Consider the following 16,833-nt stretch of genomic DNA (forward strand, 5'->3'; position numbering starts at 1 on the left):
AAACCAGCATGGCACATGTATACCTATGTAACAAACCTGCATGTTGTGCACGTGTACCCTAGAACTTAAAGTATAATTAAAAAAAAAAAGAAAAAAAATTTTAAAAAACCTTGATTCTTGAAACATGCTCTTTTTTCAAAATTTAATTTAGATTTTGACCAAATCTCTATGTTACTATTGGAAATGTCAGTTACTGTTCCATATTCTTTTCTTTTCTTTTTTTTTTGTTTTTGTTTTTTTGAGACAGGGTCTCACTCTATTGCCCTGGATGGGTTGTAATTGTGCAGTTATAGCTCACTGCAGCCTCAAACTCCTGGGTTCAAGTGATCCTCCTGCCTCAGCCTCCTGAGTGGCTGGGGCTATGGTCATGTGCCACCGTGCTCAGCTAATTTTTTTTGTAGACATGTGGGTCTCACTATGTTGCCCAGGCTCGTCTTGAACTCCTGGCATCAAGTGATCCTCCATCCTTGGCCTCCCAAAGTGTCGGAATTATAGGTGTGAGCCACCACCATGCCTGGCCGCTGTTCCACATTTTTTAAAATGCAGCTTCGAATGGACTTCATGGTATCCTCACTGTGAATAGTTTTGCTTGAACTCTTGTAGAGGCTAAGCGTTGAATTCTTTTCTCTTTTCTCAGTTCCTGAGGTTTATGATCTAGTAAGCCAATCCCAAAAAAGTCATCTACCATCTATTAATTGATTGTTACTTTTGAGAGCAGATTGATCCTCTTTTAGTTCTGCTTAGTTCCACATGTCAACTATTTAGTTTTTTACTGAATAATCCCACTGTCTAAAGCTGTGATGGTTCCTCCTCACCCCCCAAATCAGCTGCCTCCAAATCCCCAATGTAATGTTGCCCTATGAATGTGCTACTGGCGGGAGAGCTTTGTGCCTTATAGGAGGAGACTCAGGGAATTTGGCCTTTTCACTCACTTCACTTTGCCTTTTTATTTCCCCTTTCTAAGGCCTGATTATTTATTTGATTAGATTATTTCTGAAGTTCATTTCCTCATGAAGATTTCTATAATTTTGTAATCATTGTGTCCCCCAAGAGCCAATTTTACATGCTGGAAGTGAAGACACTGCATGCCTAGGATGACTTATGGAACTCTGAGAAGGCCGTTCAGCCCAGCTCCCTCTACACACCTTAAGTTCCACCATTAGATATTCATTCCTTGTGGTAGGATAGTACCTCTCAGACATGACACCATTTAAAATCCAGTATGTTTAGAAGGGCAAACCCATAAAACTAGTATGTGAGACAATATAGTATCATGGTTAGAGGCAAGCTCTGAGGTCAGACCACCTTTCACACTTGAGCTGTGCTACTCACTAGCTATATGATCTAGGCAATTAATTCATCTTTCTATGCCTCAGTCTCCTCATCTGTAAAATGAGGATAATAATACTCTCTTCAAGGGTTTTTGTGAGGTCTCAATGAAATCTGTAAAGTGCTTAGATGAACATTATCCTGCTTTGTAAGTGTTAGCAATTATCTTCATTTGCATAAATTTACATGTTCTGTTGATGCATATTGTATCGAAAGCTGTTACCGAGTCACAGAGAAATTGTTTTGTTGGGAAACTGGAAGGAGATACTTTGAACACAAGAGGCACTGTTAAGGGACGGCCTGCCGGAGTAAGGTGTCACAGCTGGTAGTGTAAAGTCGCTGGGTGCCTGTGGGTGGATAGGGAAGCATGTATAAGAGAGGGTAAGGGAGATGGGCCTCCTTCTAGTCCTAACCAGTATGCCCAGTAACTGATAGAATTTATCAGCTAGGACGATGAACAAGTAGTGTGATGTGCACCTGCAAATTAACTTTGAATTCAGTACTTAACTTTCTCTGTGTCTTACAATTCCATGCCTTGTCATTTTCAGATAATGCTAGGTCTCTGAGCCATTACACTTGAGGAGCTATGGGGAAATGTAGAGTGTTTTACCTTGCTGAATGCCCTTTCTTCTTTTCTTTAGATTACATGAAGCAGATGACATTTGAAGCCCAAGCCTTTTTAGAAGCTGTGCAATTCTTCCGACAGGAGAAGGGTCACTATGGTTCCTGGGAAATGATCACTGGGGATGAAATCCAGGTAACACGGGGCTCACAATTTTGGATTCCTTCTATGTTTGGGTATTTGGGTGATAGGAAGTCAGGGTCATTTCATTAAACAATCAAACAAAAAAGTTGCAAGTATGGAAGATGTGGTTCCAAAGGCCATCTCTCTCATGTCTGGAAGCATTGGTCAGGAAACTACTGGGCACCCACTACAAAGACCACCAGACTGGGCATGAAATAGGGCAGCCAAAAACATGGCAACTACAGTGGAAAGAGCTGCCTCCACTGTTTTCTATGAAAAGAATTACTCTTTCAAATGACCTCGTGCTTCCAGACTAGAATCAAGTGTGAGTAGTGAGAAATAGTGCAAAGTGCACGACAGGGCTTTAGCTAGGGTCAGCAAATTTGGACTTAAGTCATGCCAACTTATTTAACCTCTTTTAGTCTCAGATTACTCCTCTGGAAAAAATAAGAATCATAATGTTTACCTTGCATCATCGTGACAAGTGAAGTGCAGTTGGAGAAGTATTTGGCACGCAGCTGTCTTTATTGAATTATATGCAAATGAAGTAATGAAAAAAACAAATTCAAAAAGCATTAGACAGTTTTCTATATATTTCATTTATCTTTTCTAGTTTTCTGTGCCCTGTGGTACATTATAATTTCTCATGATCCTGACTAGATGCCATTCATGGCCTAAGCACTTCAGTGGGCTTGGTCCCAGTGACAGTATTATAAATCTCCAAAGGAAACTGCTTCGTGATGTGACCCCAGCCTCCATGATGACACCAGTCACATGGCTGCTTCAACCAAGAAGAGGAGGCTGGGTATGGCATATTTACATAAAGTGACACGGTATTTAAAAATGCTTTTTTTTTTTTTTTTTGAGAGGAGTCTCATTCTGTGGCCCAGGCTGGAGTACAGTGGTGCAATCTCGGCTCACTGCAAACTCCGCCTCCTTAGCTCAAGCGATTCTTCTGCCTCAGCCTCCCGAGTAGCTGGGTCTACAGACGCACACCACCAGTCTTGCTAATTTTTGTATTTTTAGTAGAGACGGGGTTTTACCATATTGGTCAAGTTGATCTCGAACTCCTGACCTCATGATCTCCCTGCCTCAGGCCCCCAAAGTGTTGGGATTACAGGCATGAGCCACCATGCCTGGCCCCACTATTTTCTTTTTTCCACTTCTCCTAAGGTACCTCTTTTGGGAGCTAGTGAAATTCATTATTAGAGAACAGTATTTGGAGGATGCTAAATGGTGCCTTGCCTCTCTGTGGTCATTAAACATCCAATGCTGAAAACTCATGAGGGAGCTCTTCTTTATTGTTTCACCATAGGAAAACACGTTTACCATTAGAATCTTCTCTTTCTCTCTCTCTCTTTTTTTTTTTTCTCTCTGGTAGATTCTAAACTCATCTATTTCCCAACCTGAGACTTGCTTCTTCCAGAATTTTAAACAAGTCTTGGTTTCTGATATTTTGGGGAAGCACAGCCATTCATGTCTGAGAGAACTAAATAGTTATGTACTTATGCCATAAAGAAAAACAGAAGTGTCAGAAGGGGAGGCTGAAGCACTTGACACTGGCTGGCCTGCCATGTAAGCCAACATAGTTAATAGATAGATGAGTAGTCAAATGCCTTTGTGTGATACTTGATAATGTTCGAAACTTAATGGTGTTTGTCTTGCCAGTCTTATGAGATGGGTAGGGCAGTTATTATTATTTCAATTTTGTAAATGAGAAAACTGAGGGAAGCATATAACAGCTCAGTGACTTGCCCAGTCTCATTCATTCAACTACTATTTACTGAGCATTGACTCTATGCCGGGCAATGTGCTGGGGGCTAGTGACCCAGAGATGGACAAGACAGAATGGTCCTGGCCCTGTGGAGCTGATAGTTTCAGGGTTACATGCTAAGTGCACAAATGGCAAAGGCAATTATGGCTTCTGATCCTGGCCTAGTGAAAGACCAACACCAACCATGGGAATATACTAAGTTACACATTTATTTTTCAATAGCTCCTTGAGTTCAGCTATGCCACTTGCTTCATTTTTTTCTTTCACTTAAAAACTTTTGTGAACTTACATTCCTCCATGATGCCATTGAAGATAGATATTTAGGCCAGGCACAGTGGCTCACGCCTGTAATCTCAGCACTTTGGGAGGCCAAGGCGGGCGGATCACAAGGCCAGGAGTTCGAGACCAGCCTGGCCAACACAGTGAAACCCTGTCTCTACTAAAAATACAGAAATATTAGCCGGACGTGGTGGCGGCCCTGTAATCCCAGCTACTTGGGAGGCTGAGGCAAGGAGAATTGCTTAAACCTGGGAGGCAGAGGTTGCAGTGAGCCAAGATCACGCCACTGTACTCCAGCCCGGGTGACAGTGTGAGACTCCATCTCAAAAAAAAAAAAAAGAAAAGAATATAGGTATTTAATAAATCCTTTCTGGGAGTTGAGTTTGAGTTTGTTTTGGCTTCAGGCTGATTATGTGCTAAGTGGTATAAGTTGGAAGAGAGAGAAATGACTCATCCCTTGCCATCATGGCGAGGCAAGACACACATAGAAAGCATGCAGAAGACAAGGCACATATGTGTGTGGGATATATGTATATGGGTCTCTATATAGACGGAGATTGTAAAGCATTTGTGCAAGTGGTCACAATAAGCTCCTAGTTTTGCAGGATAAAAAACATTTTAAGTGGGAAAGCAAAACAAAACAAAAAAAGCAGAAAAGAGACCAGAAATCACTGGAGTTATCAAGTGTCCCAGTAAGAAGTTTCACAGGGGCTGGGTGTGGTGGCTCATACCTGTAATCTCAGCACTTTGGAAGGCCAAGGTGGGAGGACTGCTTGAATCCGGGAGTTCGAGATTAGCCTGGGCAACATAGCGAGACCCTATCTCTTCAAAAAGCTTTGTACAAATTAGCTGGGAACAGTGGTATGTGCAGGTAGTCCCAGCTACCTGGGAAACCAAGACAGTAGGATCATTTGAGCCCATGAGTTCAAGGATGCAGTGAGCTGTGATTGTGCCACTGCACTGGGCAACAGAGAGACCCTGTCTCAAAAAAAAAAAAAAAAGTGGTTTTGCTCCTCTTAGAATTTAAGTGTTTTGGTAAAATAACAGACTCATAAAATGTGAATGCTGGAGGGGCATTTCAGGATTATTTGTCCAGCACCCTCCAGGTGAGAGAAAGAGCATTCAGAGCAGTTGGCTGAAGTCAGAAAGCTAGTCTGTTACAGAAATGCATTTTAAACCAGCTTGGAGAAGCTGGTAAAAGGAAATGGCCCCTAAAGCTTACTGTGTGGGGCCAGGTAAGGATTAGGGTTCCCCACAGACTCTAAGACATGGTGCATAACAGTAAAGCAGTGTCTACCCTAAGACTCAGAAAAAAGAGGCCAGGGGCCGGGAGTAGCTACCAAGTGGTTAAAGAAAATAGCATAGCATAACTGAGTTTGAGAAAATGACATCTTTTGTTTAAAGCACTGGGTTTATTTGCATTTTTTCTTCCTGTCTGCTAAGACCTTAATCTTAACCTTGTCTTGAACCCCTCTACCCTAGGGGCCTGCATTCAGACTTTCAGCCTTGTTCCATTACCTTCATAGTAATGACTCACACAGCAAGTATGGAAGGCCTTCATAGCGATGGTTATTTTAGGCAAGTGTCCAGGCAAAGCAACTATCTCAGAATAACTTGCCTGGCAGACTATTAAGGTGAAAATATTTGTATGCCAGTAAAAACATCAACATATTTTCTACTTGTCAATATAAATATATCAAATGAGATCATGAGGGAAAGGGCTTTGCAACTGTAAAGTATCTCTAGCTATGTGATATATTTATTATTTGCTTTGAAAATACCAAGATGGGCTAGAGAACAGCTCATAATTCCCACAGAACAGTTTCAAGACAAAAAAAAAAAAACAAAACCCCACATTTTTTAGGCCTTGTCCATATGCTCCAGAGTTGTCTTTTGCTGAAAAATCTTAAGTGTGACTCCTTTTGACTGGATTTTTTCACCCACGGCCACTCAGTAACGCAAGGGGCCTGGACCAGCAGCCTGGTGAGACTGCGGGGCCTGCTTCAGGAAGGAGGGTGGTCTCTCTGGACCTCACACCTTCCTGACAGCTCAGCATCTGAAAGGAAGCACTGTGGTGTGGCCTTCAAGGGGTGATCCCGGGTTTGTTGGTTTTGATCAACCTATTGACATGCTTAGTTTCTTATAGGAGTGATAGAATTTTTAAATCTCCAAGTCCTAGCAGTTAAATATACAAAACACTCCCCTTGCCACCATCCCCCATTAAAAAAAAAAAAAAAAAAAAAAAACTAAGTGTTTTTAGGTCACTTATGTTAAAATTCAGTGGATACTGTTCTGAGGGGAGGAGGCTAGGGAATTCCTTCATTATTACGATTTATTTATTAGATTAGCTACTTTCTCTAGAAAAGCCCAAGAGTTTAGGACTCTGCTTGTGGAAGGCAGACCATGGTAGGGAATGCCAGAGTGAGCTCTGGGGAGGTGACAGGCAGCACTCGATCAGGGCAGGGTGGGGCTGAAAGTTGAAGGATGAGGATGGTGGTTGGGATGAGATGCACTTGAGCTTCAGCACCCACAGGCTCTGCTGCCCTGTGGCTATTCCCTGAGCCCCACTCCCCCACTGTATTAGTCCGTTTTCATGCTGCTGATAAAGACATACCCGAGACTGGGTAATTTATAAAGAAAAAGGGTTTTAATGGACTCTCAGTTCCGTGTTGCTGGTGAGGCCTCACAATCATGGAGGAAGGTGAAAGGCACATCTTACATGGCAGCAGGCAAGAGAGAATGAGAGCCAAATGAAAGGGGAAACCTCTTATAAAATCATCAGATCTTGTGAGACTTATTCACTAACACTAGAACAGTATGGGGGAAACTGCCCCTAGGATTCAATTATCTCCCACCAGTTCCCCCCAACAACACATGGGAATTATAGGAGCTACAATTCAAGATGAGATTTAGGTGGGAACACAGCCAAACCATATCACCCCCCCACCACTTGTAACCCATTCCCACCCCCTCTTTTTCCTCCCAGACATATTTCCTTTAATTCCCTAAGTTGTAAAATAGAGCCAAATTTCTTGGAACATTGTGTGGGAAAGACTAAACAAAACTATAAGCCCACCCAAATGGAACATTATTTTTCTTTGGCCTTTATATATAACATTTTCATATTTTCAAGCCCATTTCACACTTATGCTAAAATTCTAACCCATCTCTGCAAAAGGATGAATTGGGACAATTCTTATGACCCTTGAGTTTCATAAAGTCAACCCACTGATTTTAAATTCTGGCATTGGTCTCCTTTCCTCTTGGCTCACTCTTCCCATACCACACTTTCGGCAGATGTGTTCCAAACAAGAGTTTATCCCATTGAGCAGGGTGGGCTGGTGGATTATTAATTACCCACTGAATCTATTAGGTTGGTGCAAAAGTAATTGCGGTTCTTGCCATTACTTTCAATAATTGTTGGACCTGCTAATTTCCACGGAGTTTTGTGCATGTTAGGTTACTCTTAAACACGACAGAAAATGGTGATTCATCTCTTGACTGCCCCCAGAGAAGGCTGAAGAAAGGTCAAAAACATCCTCACCAGTGAATTACCAGGGCTAGTGGAAGCTCTGTCCCCATCATAACTTTCGTCACACCAGGCAGATCCACTTGGCAGATGACAGGAGCCCCACTTGCTGCCCTGAGCTGAGCACCTTCTCTGCCAGCAACCCACAGGCACCGTGAGACTGGACAGCTCGTCCACCTCCACCCTGAGAGTGTTTCTATTTGGTTCAGCGAAAGCATTAACACCCTGCCGCGACAGAGCCCTGATTAAAGGCAAGATCAAATGAGCTCATGGGCATTTCCACTAGTGACCAGTGACCTCAGAGCAAATCTTCCTTAATTCCCAAAGCATAGTTTGAATTTTTATGAGAAGTGAAAGGAGGAGGTCAGTTATTTTGGACAAATATTATTTCAAACTCGTAGAACAGATGTTTCAAGTGATTCCCTACTTTTCTGCCTGCTTCCCTTCCTGAAACTATGCTTCTCCTTTTGTAAATCTTAGTGTGCAGCCTGTGATTGCAAGCTGAGCTGTGGGCCTCGAAAGACTCGTGGTGAAAGTGAATCTGAACAGCAAAGCTGCTGCAATTCAGGGGCAGGGGTAAAGAAGGAAGGGCCAGTAGCATGAGTGGATGTGTACAATACTGCTCAGATTCACAAGAAATAGCTTAATTGAGCCAAGCAAAATTTCAGGAGCGATGTGGGAACACATTTTTTTAAAAACACTTGAAAAATTCAGACACTCCCTCCCATATTCTTTTTTTATTTTTTCCTTTTTCTTTATTTCAGCCCCCATTAATTATCTCACACCCCTCCCATAAATGTTCCAAATGTTTGATTGTTCCAAAATATTGGTTATTGCCTTCTTTTTCCTTTTTCAAACTGTATCCAGCCTTATTAAAGATGCTTTTTGTAAGCAATCATAGTATATTAGACAGGCCATGAGCAGACAATTGCTAACAGTATACAACAACTTCCAAACTCTCTTCTTCAACGAACCAAAATCAGACAGCTGTATAAAACCCAGTGGAATCTTCATTTGCTCAGACTCCCGAATGCAGTGAGGGTTGACATTTCGCATGTAGCATGTTGTTTAACAACTTTTCATGAGCCAATCTTGACTTTCGGGAAATGAAATGAAAATGGCAGAATCATCAGTCTGGAGATCCACAATCTAAAAAAAGAACTGCTGTTGTTTTGAGAGATGCCCTCTCAATAGGGATCACTGGAAGGTCCAGATGGGCACTTGACTGCTAACTAATTTTAGGTGTCAGGTCCCAACAGGTCTCTGGGTTTAAGGAAGTTGAGACCATACTAAAGGCAGAGAGGGAGAAGAGGAAATAATGAATTTTAGTTTTCCCACACCGTAAGGTGTTTGTGCCAAGGTAGCTATGTGTGTCAATGCCAGGAATCCCCCTCCTGGGAGCCAAGAGGAAGTTTCTCAAAACTGGAAGAAAAGGTGTTTCCCCACGTTAATCCAGCTTCAGAGACATTCTATTAGTGACATATGCCCCTTCCCCCCAAAAAATGAAATGTTCTGTATGATAATAACATAGCTTTAAGAAAAGTAAGACAACATTCTACATTTTTATAAAACTCCATTTAAAAAAATAGTATTTCCAATTGTATGGTCACCAGAAGTACACAGTTATCAAAAACGCACACACTTCCCCTGGCATCTCCAGCATCGTCAGCTTTCTGTGCCTGGTCTGTTCTGGCATCTCCATTTTCTGCAGGATTATTTCCCTCTTTGCCAATGCCAGCCTTTCCCTTTTTTCCTTTTGCATACCTTCTCTTCCTTCTTAGCAGGGGCCTTTTGGGGCTTGGGTTCTGGCTGTGGAGAAGCAGGTCTAGCAGACAACCTTGCTGATCTTCTCTGTGGTTTGTCCTTCAATGTGGCTGTATCTCCTGGAGCATCCTCTCAGCCTTTCTCCAGTGCTGGACAAAGACGCTGCATGGTGGGATGCAGTGGTACCTGGGCTCTGGTTGGTCCAGACGTCATTCTCACTTCTTCATACTGCTCCTCCCTTCTTTTACTAAACATTAAAGAGGATGACAATGGGGCTTGGGGGACAGTGGGGACAAAGAGCATGAAGATACTTTGATACCTTGATCATGAAGGGCTTAGGAGGAATGATAGTCCCAGGGGACATAGACTAAGACTCAAGCCACCAAAACCAAGCCTCGCATTTCCTTCACAATGTTGCTGAAGATGTCCTTATCCATTATTGAACTCTTTCATTTTACTGTATGCCCTAAGTTCTTCTAGTTTGAATATGTGAAGGTTGAATTTGGGGAATTTGTTATTTACATTGGGAAAACAACAAGGTGAGAATATCAGCAGATGTTACTGTTCCTTGTGGATGTTTAAGGATGTTCAGCCTCTAAGATTGTCTTAGTTGAGATTTCTGTGGCCAGGACAGGGACAGCCAATCAGGACGTCTTTAGTTGGCCTGATGGTCAGATGTAGCCATCACCGACTGACCGACTCTGGACTGTCTTCTGTTGCACAGATCCTGAGTAACCTGGTAATGGAGGAGCTCCTGCCCACTCTTCAGACAGACCTGCTGCCTAAGATGAAGGGGAAGAAGAATGACAGAAAGAGGACGTGGCTGGGTGTAAGCAATGGTTTTGCTCTACAACTGAGCTACTCAAAATGGGAACATTCTCTTCCCTTTTCTTTTAGGGCATTTGTTGTTGTTGTTTGGTATTTCCTTCCCTGGGTGTAGAAATGCCTACCTCGAACCTGCTCAGTCTCACTTACAAGAAGACTAAGCCAAACAGACTCCAACTTTGAAAGAAAAATGACAGTGTGTGTGTAGTTCTGTTTATGTTATGATGGCCTGTGATGAAGGCTCCTCCCTCCACTTGACTCCATCAGTGCTTACACATGACAGAGCCCTGATTTATGTGTTATTCCCTGTTGCAGCTCCTCGAGGAGGCCTACACCCTGGTTCAGCATCAAGTTTCAGAAGGATTAAGTGCCTTGAAGGAGGAATGCAGAGCTCTGACAAAGGGTCTGGAAGGAACGATCCGTTCTGACATGGATCAGATTGTGAACTCAAAGAACTATTTAATTGGAAAGATCAAAGGTCAGTGGAGATAATCCATGCTCTTACTAATTAAATAAGCTGTATACGCGGGGATCCACCACATAGCAGGAATGCATGGTTTCAGAGGATAATTAAACTTAAGAAATTGGGAGGAGGTGATCACAGCTGCAACAGGAACATGCTGGAGGTACCATTAGGGGCCTGGGCCTTCCCGTGGAAGCTTCATGGACACAAGGCAGAGGAAAGTTTGTTTCTTGCCTTTGGCAGTGCCTGTGTATTCTGATACTGCCTGCACCCCCAACCCCCATTGTAGCACCCCGACACTGAATTAGACTGGCTTCTGCTCCACCTCCTCTCTGCTGTAAGCTCTCAAAGAGCAGAGCCATATCACCCTGGTATACTCAAGTACATCCAGGGCCTGGTGTCACACCTGGCATATACAGACTCAGCAAATATTCAAATCAATTAATATATGGATTTTCCTCTAACATGAAAGCCTAAAATTTTGGCTTAGAGTCATACCCAGTCACCCTACAAACCCAATAAATGTAGGTTTGTAGCCCCGACTCTAATATTAGGCAGTCCATGCATACTTGGGGAGGTCACTCAACTTCTGTTTAGCTCAGTGTCCTCCTCTGAAATTAGGAGGACCCACAGGAGTGGGATTGGCAAACTGAAGCCCTTGAGCCATATTGGGCCACCACCTGTTTTTGTAAATAATGTTTTCTTGGCACACAGCCAGGCGCATTCACTTATGTATTGTCTGTGGCTGCTTTTGTGCTACAACAGCAGAAGTGAGTAGTTGGAACTGAGACCTTATGGACCACAAAGGCACAAATATTTACTATTTGGTCCTTTACAGAAAAAAGTTTGCTTATTCCCATACAAGAGACCTTAGATGGCCTCTAAGGAATCCTACAGAATGAAATTCTATGGTTCTCCATTCTATCTGGGGCCTCTACAACCCAACAAACACACCGTACCTAGTGACCTAGTGTCACTTCAGAGGAGAAGCTTGCAGGTTCATCCGTGATTGTTTATCAACAGTCTTCCTAGAAAGTTCTCAGATTATTCACTCACTCACTCATTCGTTCGTCAGAAACTATTCACTAAGTGCTTTCCAAGCGAGACAGTGGAGCTTTAGCAGTGACCGAGGAACACCCTATTCCTGTGCTCAGGAGGCTTAGAGTCTCGGGGCTGTCAGCTTTGTGGATTAGCCTCTGCAGTTCAGGCCCCCTTTCCACTGCAGCCCAGCTTGCTTCAGGGTTCTTAGCACAGGTCCTGCTGAGAGGAGGTTTGAGGAGGCACAGCTCCAGCACTGGTGTGTGTGTCTGTGTATCTCTGGGTGTCTATTTACACCATCCTTTCCAAAGCCAGCTCTACATTAACTTCAGAGTATTTGATGTTTTCTACTATCTGTGTCTCTTACTCCTCCATTAGCACAACTAATCTAGAGTTGACTATATATTGAAATACTTTGTACTACTTAAAACTACCAACGCTCAACTTCTGTGCCAAAATTTCTGCTCTCTGGGGCTAAGTTGGGCCTAACCATAGCCATTCTCATGGCTGAAACTAAATTGTCGTCTTTGCTTTAAATCTCTATGGCTCCGGTGTATCCACATAAGATGGAAAAAGATTTTGCCCTGAATTAGTATTTATTTCCTAAAAGAAGCCATAAAAGTAATGATCAAGTCTTTTTAAAATGGAATATCAGTGTTACAGCTCTTTTAGAATTGGTCTAGCAGGCTTTCCAGTTTTTGCCAGAAAGCCCAAAAAATGAAAAATAAATTAAATGAAACATCAGAAACACATTTTAACCAGGCATCCAGTGCTCCACCTTTAAAACAAGGAAGTGCGCTTTAGGCTGCATTAGTAAAGGGCTTTGTATTTCTAAAAAAAAACCTGGGGAGTATTAAATGGTGATCTGTCTATTTCCTCTCATATGACTCTTGGGAGTAAAGCCCCTGAGCGTTAGTTGTGCTGCACAATTATTTATTCATTCAATAAGCATTTATTCTACTTCTGCTGAGTACAATGGCTGGAATGACTCAAAGAAGATAAAGTGATTTTACAAGGAGAGGAGGATACAAAGCATGTCACAGATGTTGAGACAGAAGGAAAAACATCTTCCTACCAGAGGCAGAACAAAGAGAGTGGTTCCCAAAGTGAGCGTAGATCCCATTTCAACCTCAAGAAGCTACGTGGGCCCCTCATAATGAGAGCATAGGTCTAGTGTCGGGGGACTGGAAAAAACGATAATGCCAACAGGTACGATAAGAGCTAACAGTTACTGAGTCCTTCCGAGGGGCCACTTCCAGAGTTGTGAGCACTTGTAATATAGTAAACTCATTTAATCCTCACCATAATTGCTTTTATGATCTCCATTTTACAGATGATAATACTGAGGCAGAAATTCGGTAACTTGCTGAGATTCCAGAGCTAGTTGTGGTAGAGTCGGGCTGCAAACCCAGGCCCTCTGGCCCTCGCCTCTCAGGCATCATTGCTCTGTGCAGCTCCCTCCTTCACTTCAGTAAGGCTTATGAATTAATGTATTAAACACATATGCATCACAGCGGCATCTCTGCATGCTTGAAAAATAGCAGTGCATACACGAATGGGACATGGAACTTATCCAGCCTATAAGGAAACACCTGCAGACCCCAGCTCAGGAAGCTGTGTGGGAGTTCCAGGACATTACGGTGAAATTTGAACTGGGCCTTGAAGAGAGGAGTAGGATGTTTATGAGCAGAGGTAAAGGAAGGAAGGCAAGGTAAAGGAACATTGAATAAAGGTGCAGAGAGGGGGCGGGAGCACATTGTGGTAAGTAGGCACAGAGAGAGAGTGGGCAGAGAGGAATATTCCCTCCCGCAGCCCTCCTGTGCCTATCTTGGCCCCACCCAGATCTGCCATCTGCTGCTAGATCTTTATTGCATATTACCCATGTTCAGCATTGTTCTGAAATTTCAATTAGATGCTTTTCAAATACTTCCTCTCTTTAAAGTTAATTAACTAATAATTAATTTATCTCCTGACAAACAGTTTTACACTTTAGTGTGAAGCAAGTCATTTTTAGAAGACTCTTAGATTGTGTCATATTTGGATCATACAATTGAAAGGGCTTTTTCTTAATAATTCTATGACCTGTGTAACATTTTACATCCCAAATATTTATGAGTGATTTGTAATATTAATAGTATTAGTCATTTTGGATTATCAGAATAAGAGGCCATGATCTGGTCCTGCACAACTCTGTGAAATATTTCTGCCAGTTGAAATAAGAACGAGGCGATTCATCTCACTGTAAGCAAATTCCCAAGAAGAACTTAAGAAAGACACTTGAATGTTAGCCCTGCTCCTGAAAATTAGGGTCTGATGTTTGTCCAGTCATCAAACATCTCCAGGCCTCATTTTTTTCATCTGTAAAGTGGAGAGATTGGATACCAGCTCCACTTGTGCTTCTGTTCTCTGTTCTGTGATTCTATGACAAGGCTCTGTGACCTGCTTCGATCCACAAGGCTAGCCTTCTAGTCCATGGAGCAAGCTCAGGCTTTTTCTAGCTCCGGCCACCTTCACTCCATTGCGGCTTCCTAGCTGATCATGAGAGTTACCTCTGCTCTGAAAACAATGCAGGTATCCATGTCCTACCCAGACTGGACCAGGAGCTTCACTGTGCTCTCCCTCTTCTAAATCAAAGAGGAGTACTTTCCTCTGGGGAGTGGAATTATAGTGACATTTTTTCATTCTTCTTCATGATCAAAATGTACTCTACATTTTTTGTCACTAAGCATGTCATCTTGGTCAGAAAAACCTATTGTGATTTGTTTTGTCTTGTTTTAATCAGGGATGGGGACAGGAGGTAGGGTAGCAAACTGAATGGAATTTGGTTCCATTGGCCCAAGAAAAGAATGTACTGGAGTTCTTAAAAAGTATTTTGGTGGGGAGAGGGGGATGGAATTATACTGAGTGATTAACTCCTAGAGAAACAAATTAAAACAATAAATTGTGTTTTTAGAAGACAAACTGTGCATATTTAATGATAGTGATTGACAGTAGATAGGTGGATCACCAGCCTTTTCTTCTTTATATGAAGAGTTGCATGTTCAGAGGGACCAAGCAGAAAAATGCATTTTATCCCAGGGCAGAGGAAAGCTTGGGGAGTGGATAGGTTTGTTCCAGTTCTGAAAGGGTCCAGTGGTTTTCCTTTCTTGTGACACGGGCACCGGGCTCATTGTGCTAGTCTATCATGGCCACTTGAGCTTGCCTTGGCTGTTAAATGGCTCCATGGGGCACCATTCAGCTCTGGTCTGGCTCCAGTGCCCACAAACCCAGTTTTGCCATATGTCACAGTTTTTTGGCTATTTCCTACCTTAGCGATGGTGGCCCAGCCGGCGGAGAAAAGCTGCTTGGAGAGTGTGCAGCCATTCCTGGCATCCATCCTGGAGGAGCTCATGGGACCAGTGAGCTCGGGATTCAGTGAAGTACGTGCACTCTTTGAGAAAGAGGTGGATGAACTCAGCCAGAACTTCCAGACCGCCAAAGACAGTGTCCAACTAAAGGAGGTAGGATACAAAGCTGAGGAGCTGGGTGTGAATGGTCTGCCTGGCTGCATTTTCCATGGGGCTTTATCTGCCATTTCTCCCTCCCTTCCTCCCTTCTTTCCTTCCTTCCATTCTTCTGCCCTTCCCTCCATTCATCCAGGCTTTTTTCTGTTCTTTCAGATCCACCGTTCATCCATCTATTCATCCATCCATCCATCTGATAATTTTTTTGATGGTTTTCAAGTTAGAAAAATAATAACCTGTTTGTACAAGTGAAACAACATACTCATATGTATTAAAGGCAAACTTAATCACCATCACTGATACCCACTAATCCTAGTCCACCCCAGACTCCTAGGCTACCCCCATTCCCAACTCCTTGAATTAACTAATAGAAATAGCTTGGTATATATTTTTCGTATAGTTTTTATTCATACAAGTATATATCCTCATTTGTAGAACATTGATTGTTTGTTTTCCAAAATATAGACTCATGATATGAAATTTGATTAAAAAAAAACTTCAGCCAAATTAAATCTAAAGGAGTTTAATTGAGCAACAAACCATTTGTGAATCGGGCAGCCCCTAGAATCACAACAGATTCACAGACATTCCAGGGCTGCCTCATGGTCAGAACAAATTTATAGACAAAAAAGCTCAAGTGACATACAGGAATTGGAAGTGAGGTACAGAAACAGTGAAATTGGTTACAGCTCAGCATTTGCCTTATTTGAACGCAGTTTGAACACTCGGCAGTCTATGAGTGGTTGAAGTATGGCCGCCGGGACTGGCCAACACTCAGCTATTGTTATAGGTGCATACTACTAAGTTAGGTTTTCAATTTTGTCTGACTATTAAGCTAGGTTACAGTTCATCCACAAGGACTTAAATATAGAAGAAAGGTGTCCTTCTTAGGCCATAATTAGTTTGCATTAATAATTCCCCCCTTTTTGCAAAGGATATGAACAGACACTTCTCAAAAGAAGACATTTATGCAGCCGACACACGAAATAATGCTCATCATCACTGGTCATCAGAGAAATGCAAATCAAAACCACAGTGAGATGCCACCTCATGCCAGTTAGAATGGCAATCATTAAAAAGTCAGGAAACAACAGATGCTGGAGAGGATGTGGAGAAATAGGAATGTTTTTACACTGTCGGCGGGAGTGTAAATTAGTTCAACCATTGTGGAAGACAGTGTGGTGATTCCTCAAGCATCTAGAACTAGAAATACCATTTGACCCAGTGATCCCATTACTGGGTATATACCCAAAGGATTATAAATCATGCTACTATAAAGACACATGCACATATATGTTAACTGTGGCACTATTCACAATAGCAAAGACTTGGAACCAACCCAAATGTCCATCAACGATAGACTGGATTAAGAAAATGTGGCACATATACACCATGGAATACTATGCAGCCATAAAAAAGGATGAGTTCACGTCCTTTGCAGGGACATGGATGAAGCTGGAAACCATCATTTTCAGCCAACTACCACAAGGACAGAAAACCAAACACCACATGTTCTCACTCATAGGTGGGAATTGAACAATGAGAACACATGGACACAGGGCGGGGAACATCACACATGGGGGC

At 42.5% G+C, this 16,833-nt stretch overlaps 1 protein-coding gene and 1 non-coding gene across 3 annotated transcripts in view; both read left to right on the top strand.

Annotated features, from left to right (window-relative positions):
- Nucleotides 1-16,833, top strand: part of NIBAN1 (niban apoptosis regulator 1) — a 253,588-nt gene that overhangs the window by 211,854 nt on the left and 24,901 nt on the right. For both annotated transcript variants that reach the window (XM_055233612.2, XM_055233611.2), the window contains exons 6-9: nucleotides 1,971-2,086; nucleotides 10,145-10,249; nucleotides 10,561-10,723; nucleotides 15,059-15,246. In XM_055233612.2, coding sequence (XP_055089587.1) covers nucleotides 1,976-2,086; nucleotides 10,145-10,249; nucleotides 10,561-10,723; nucleotides 15,059-15,246 — 567 coding nt within the window. In that variant the 5' untranslated portion in view covers nucleotides 1,971-1,975. The remainder of the gene's footprint in view (nucleotides 1-1,970; nucleotides 2,087-10,144; nucleotides 10,250-10,560; nucleotides 10,724-15,058; nucleotides 15,247-16,833) is intronic.
- Nucleotides 12,399-12,460, top strand: LOC129459059 (U7 small nuclear RNA). The gene has a single exon (XR_008649870.1). It is a non-coding gene; the product is annotated as a U7 small nuclear RNA (small nuclear RNA).

The sequence above is a fragment of the Symphalangus syndactylus genome, chromosome 19 (genome assembly GCF_028878055.3).
Source record: "Symphalangus syndactylus isolate Jambi chromosome 19, NHGRI_mSymSyn1-v2.1_pri, whole genome shotgun sequence".
Lineage (NCBI taxonomy): Eukaryota > Metazoa > Chordata > Mammalia > Primates > Hylobatidae > Symphalangus > Symphalangus syndactylus.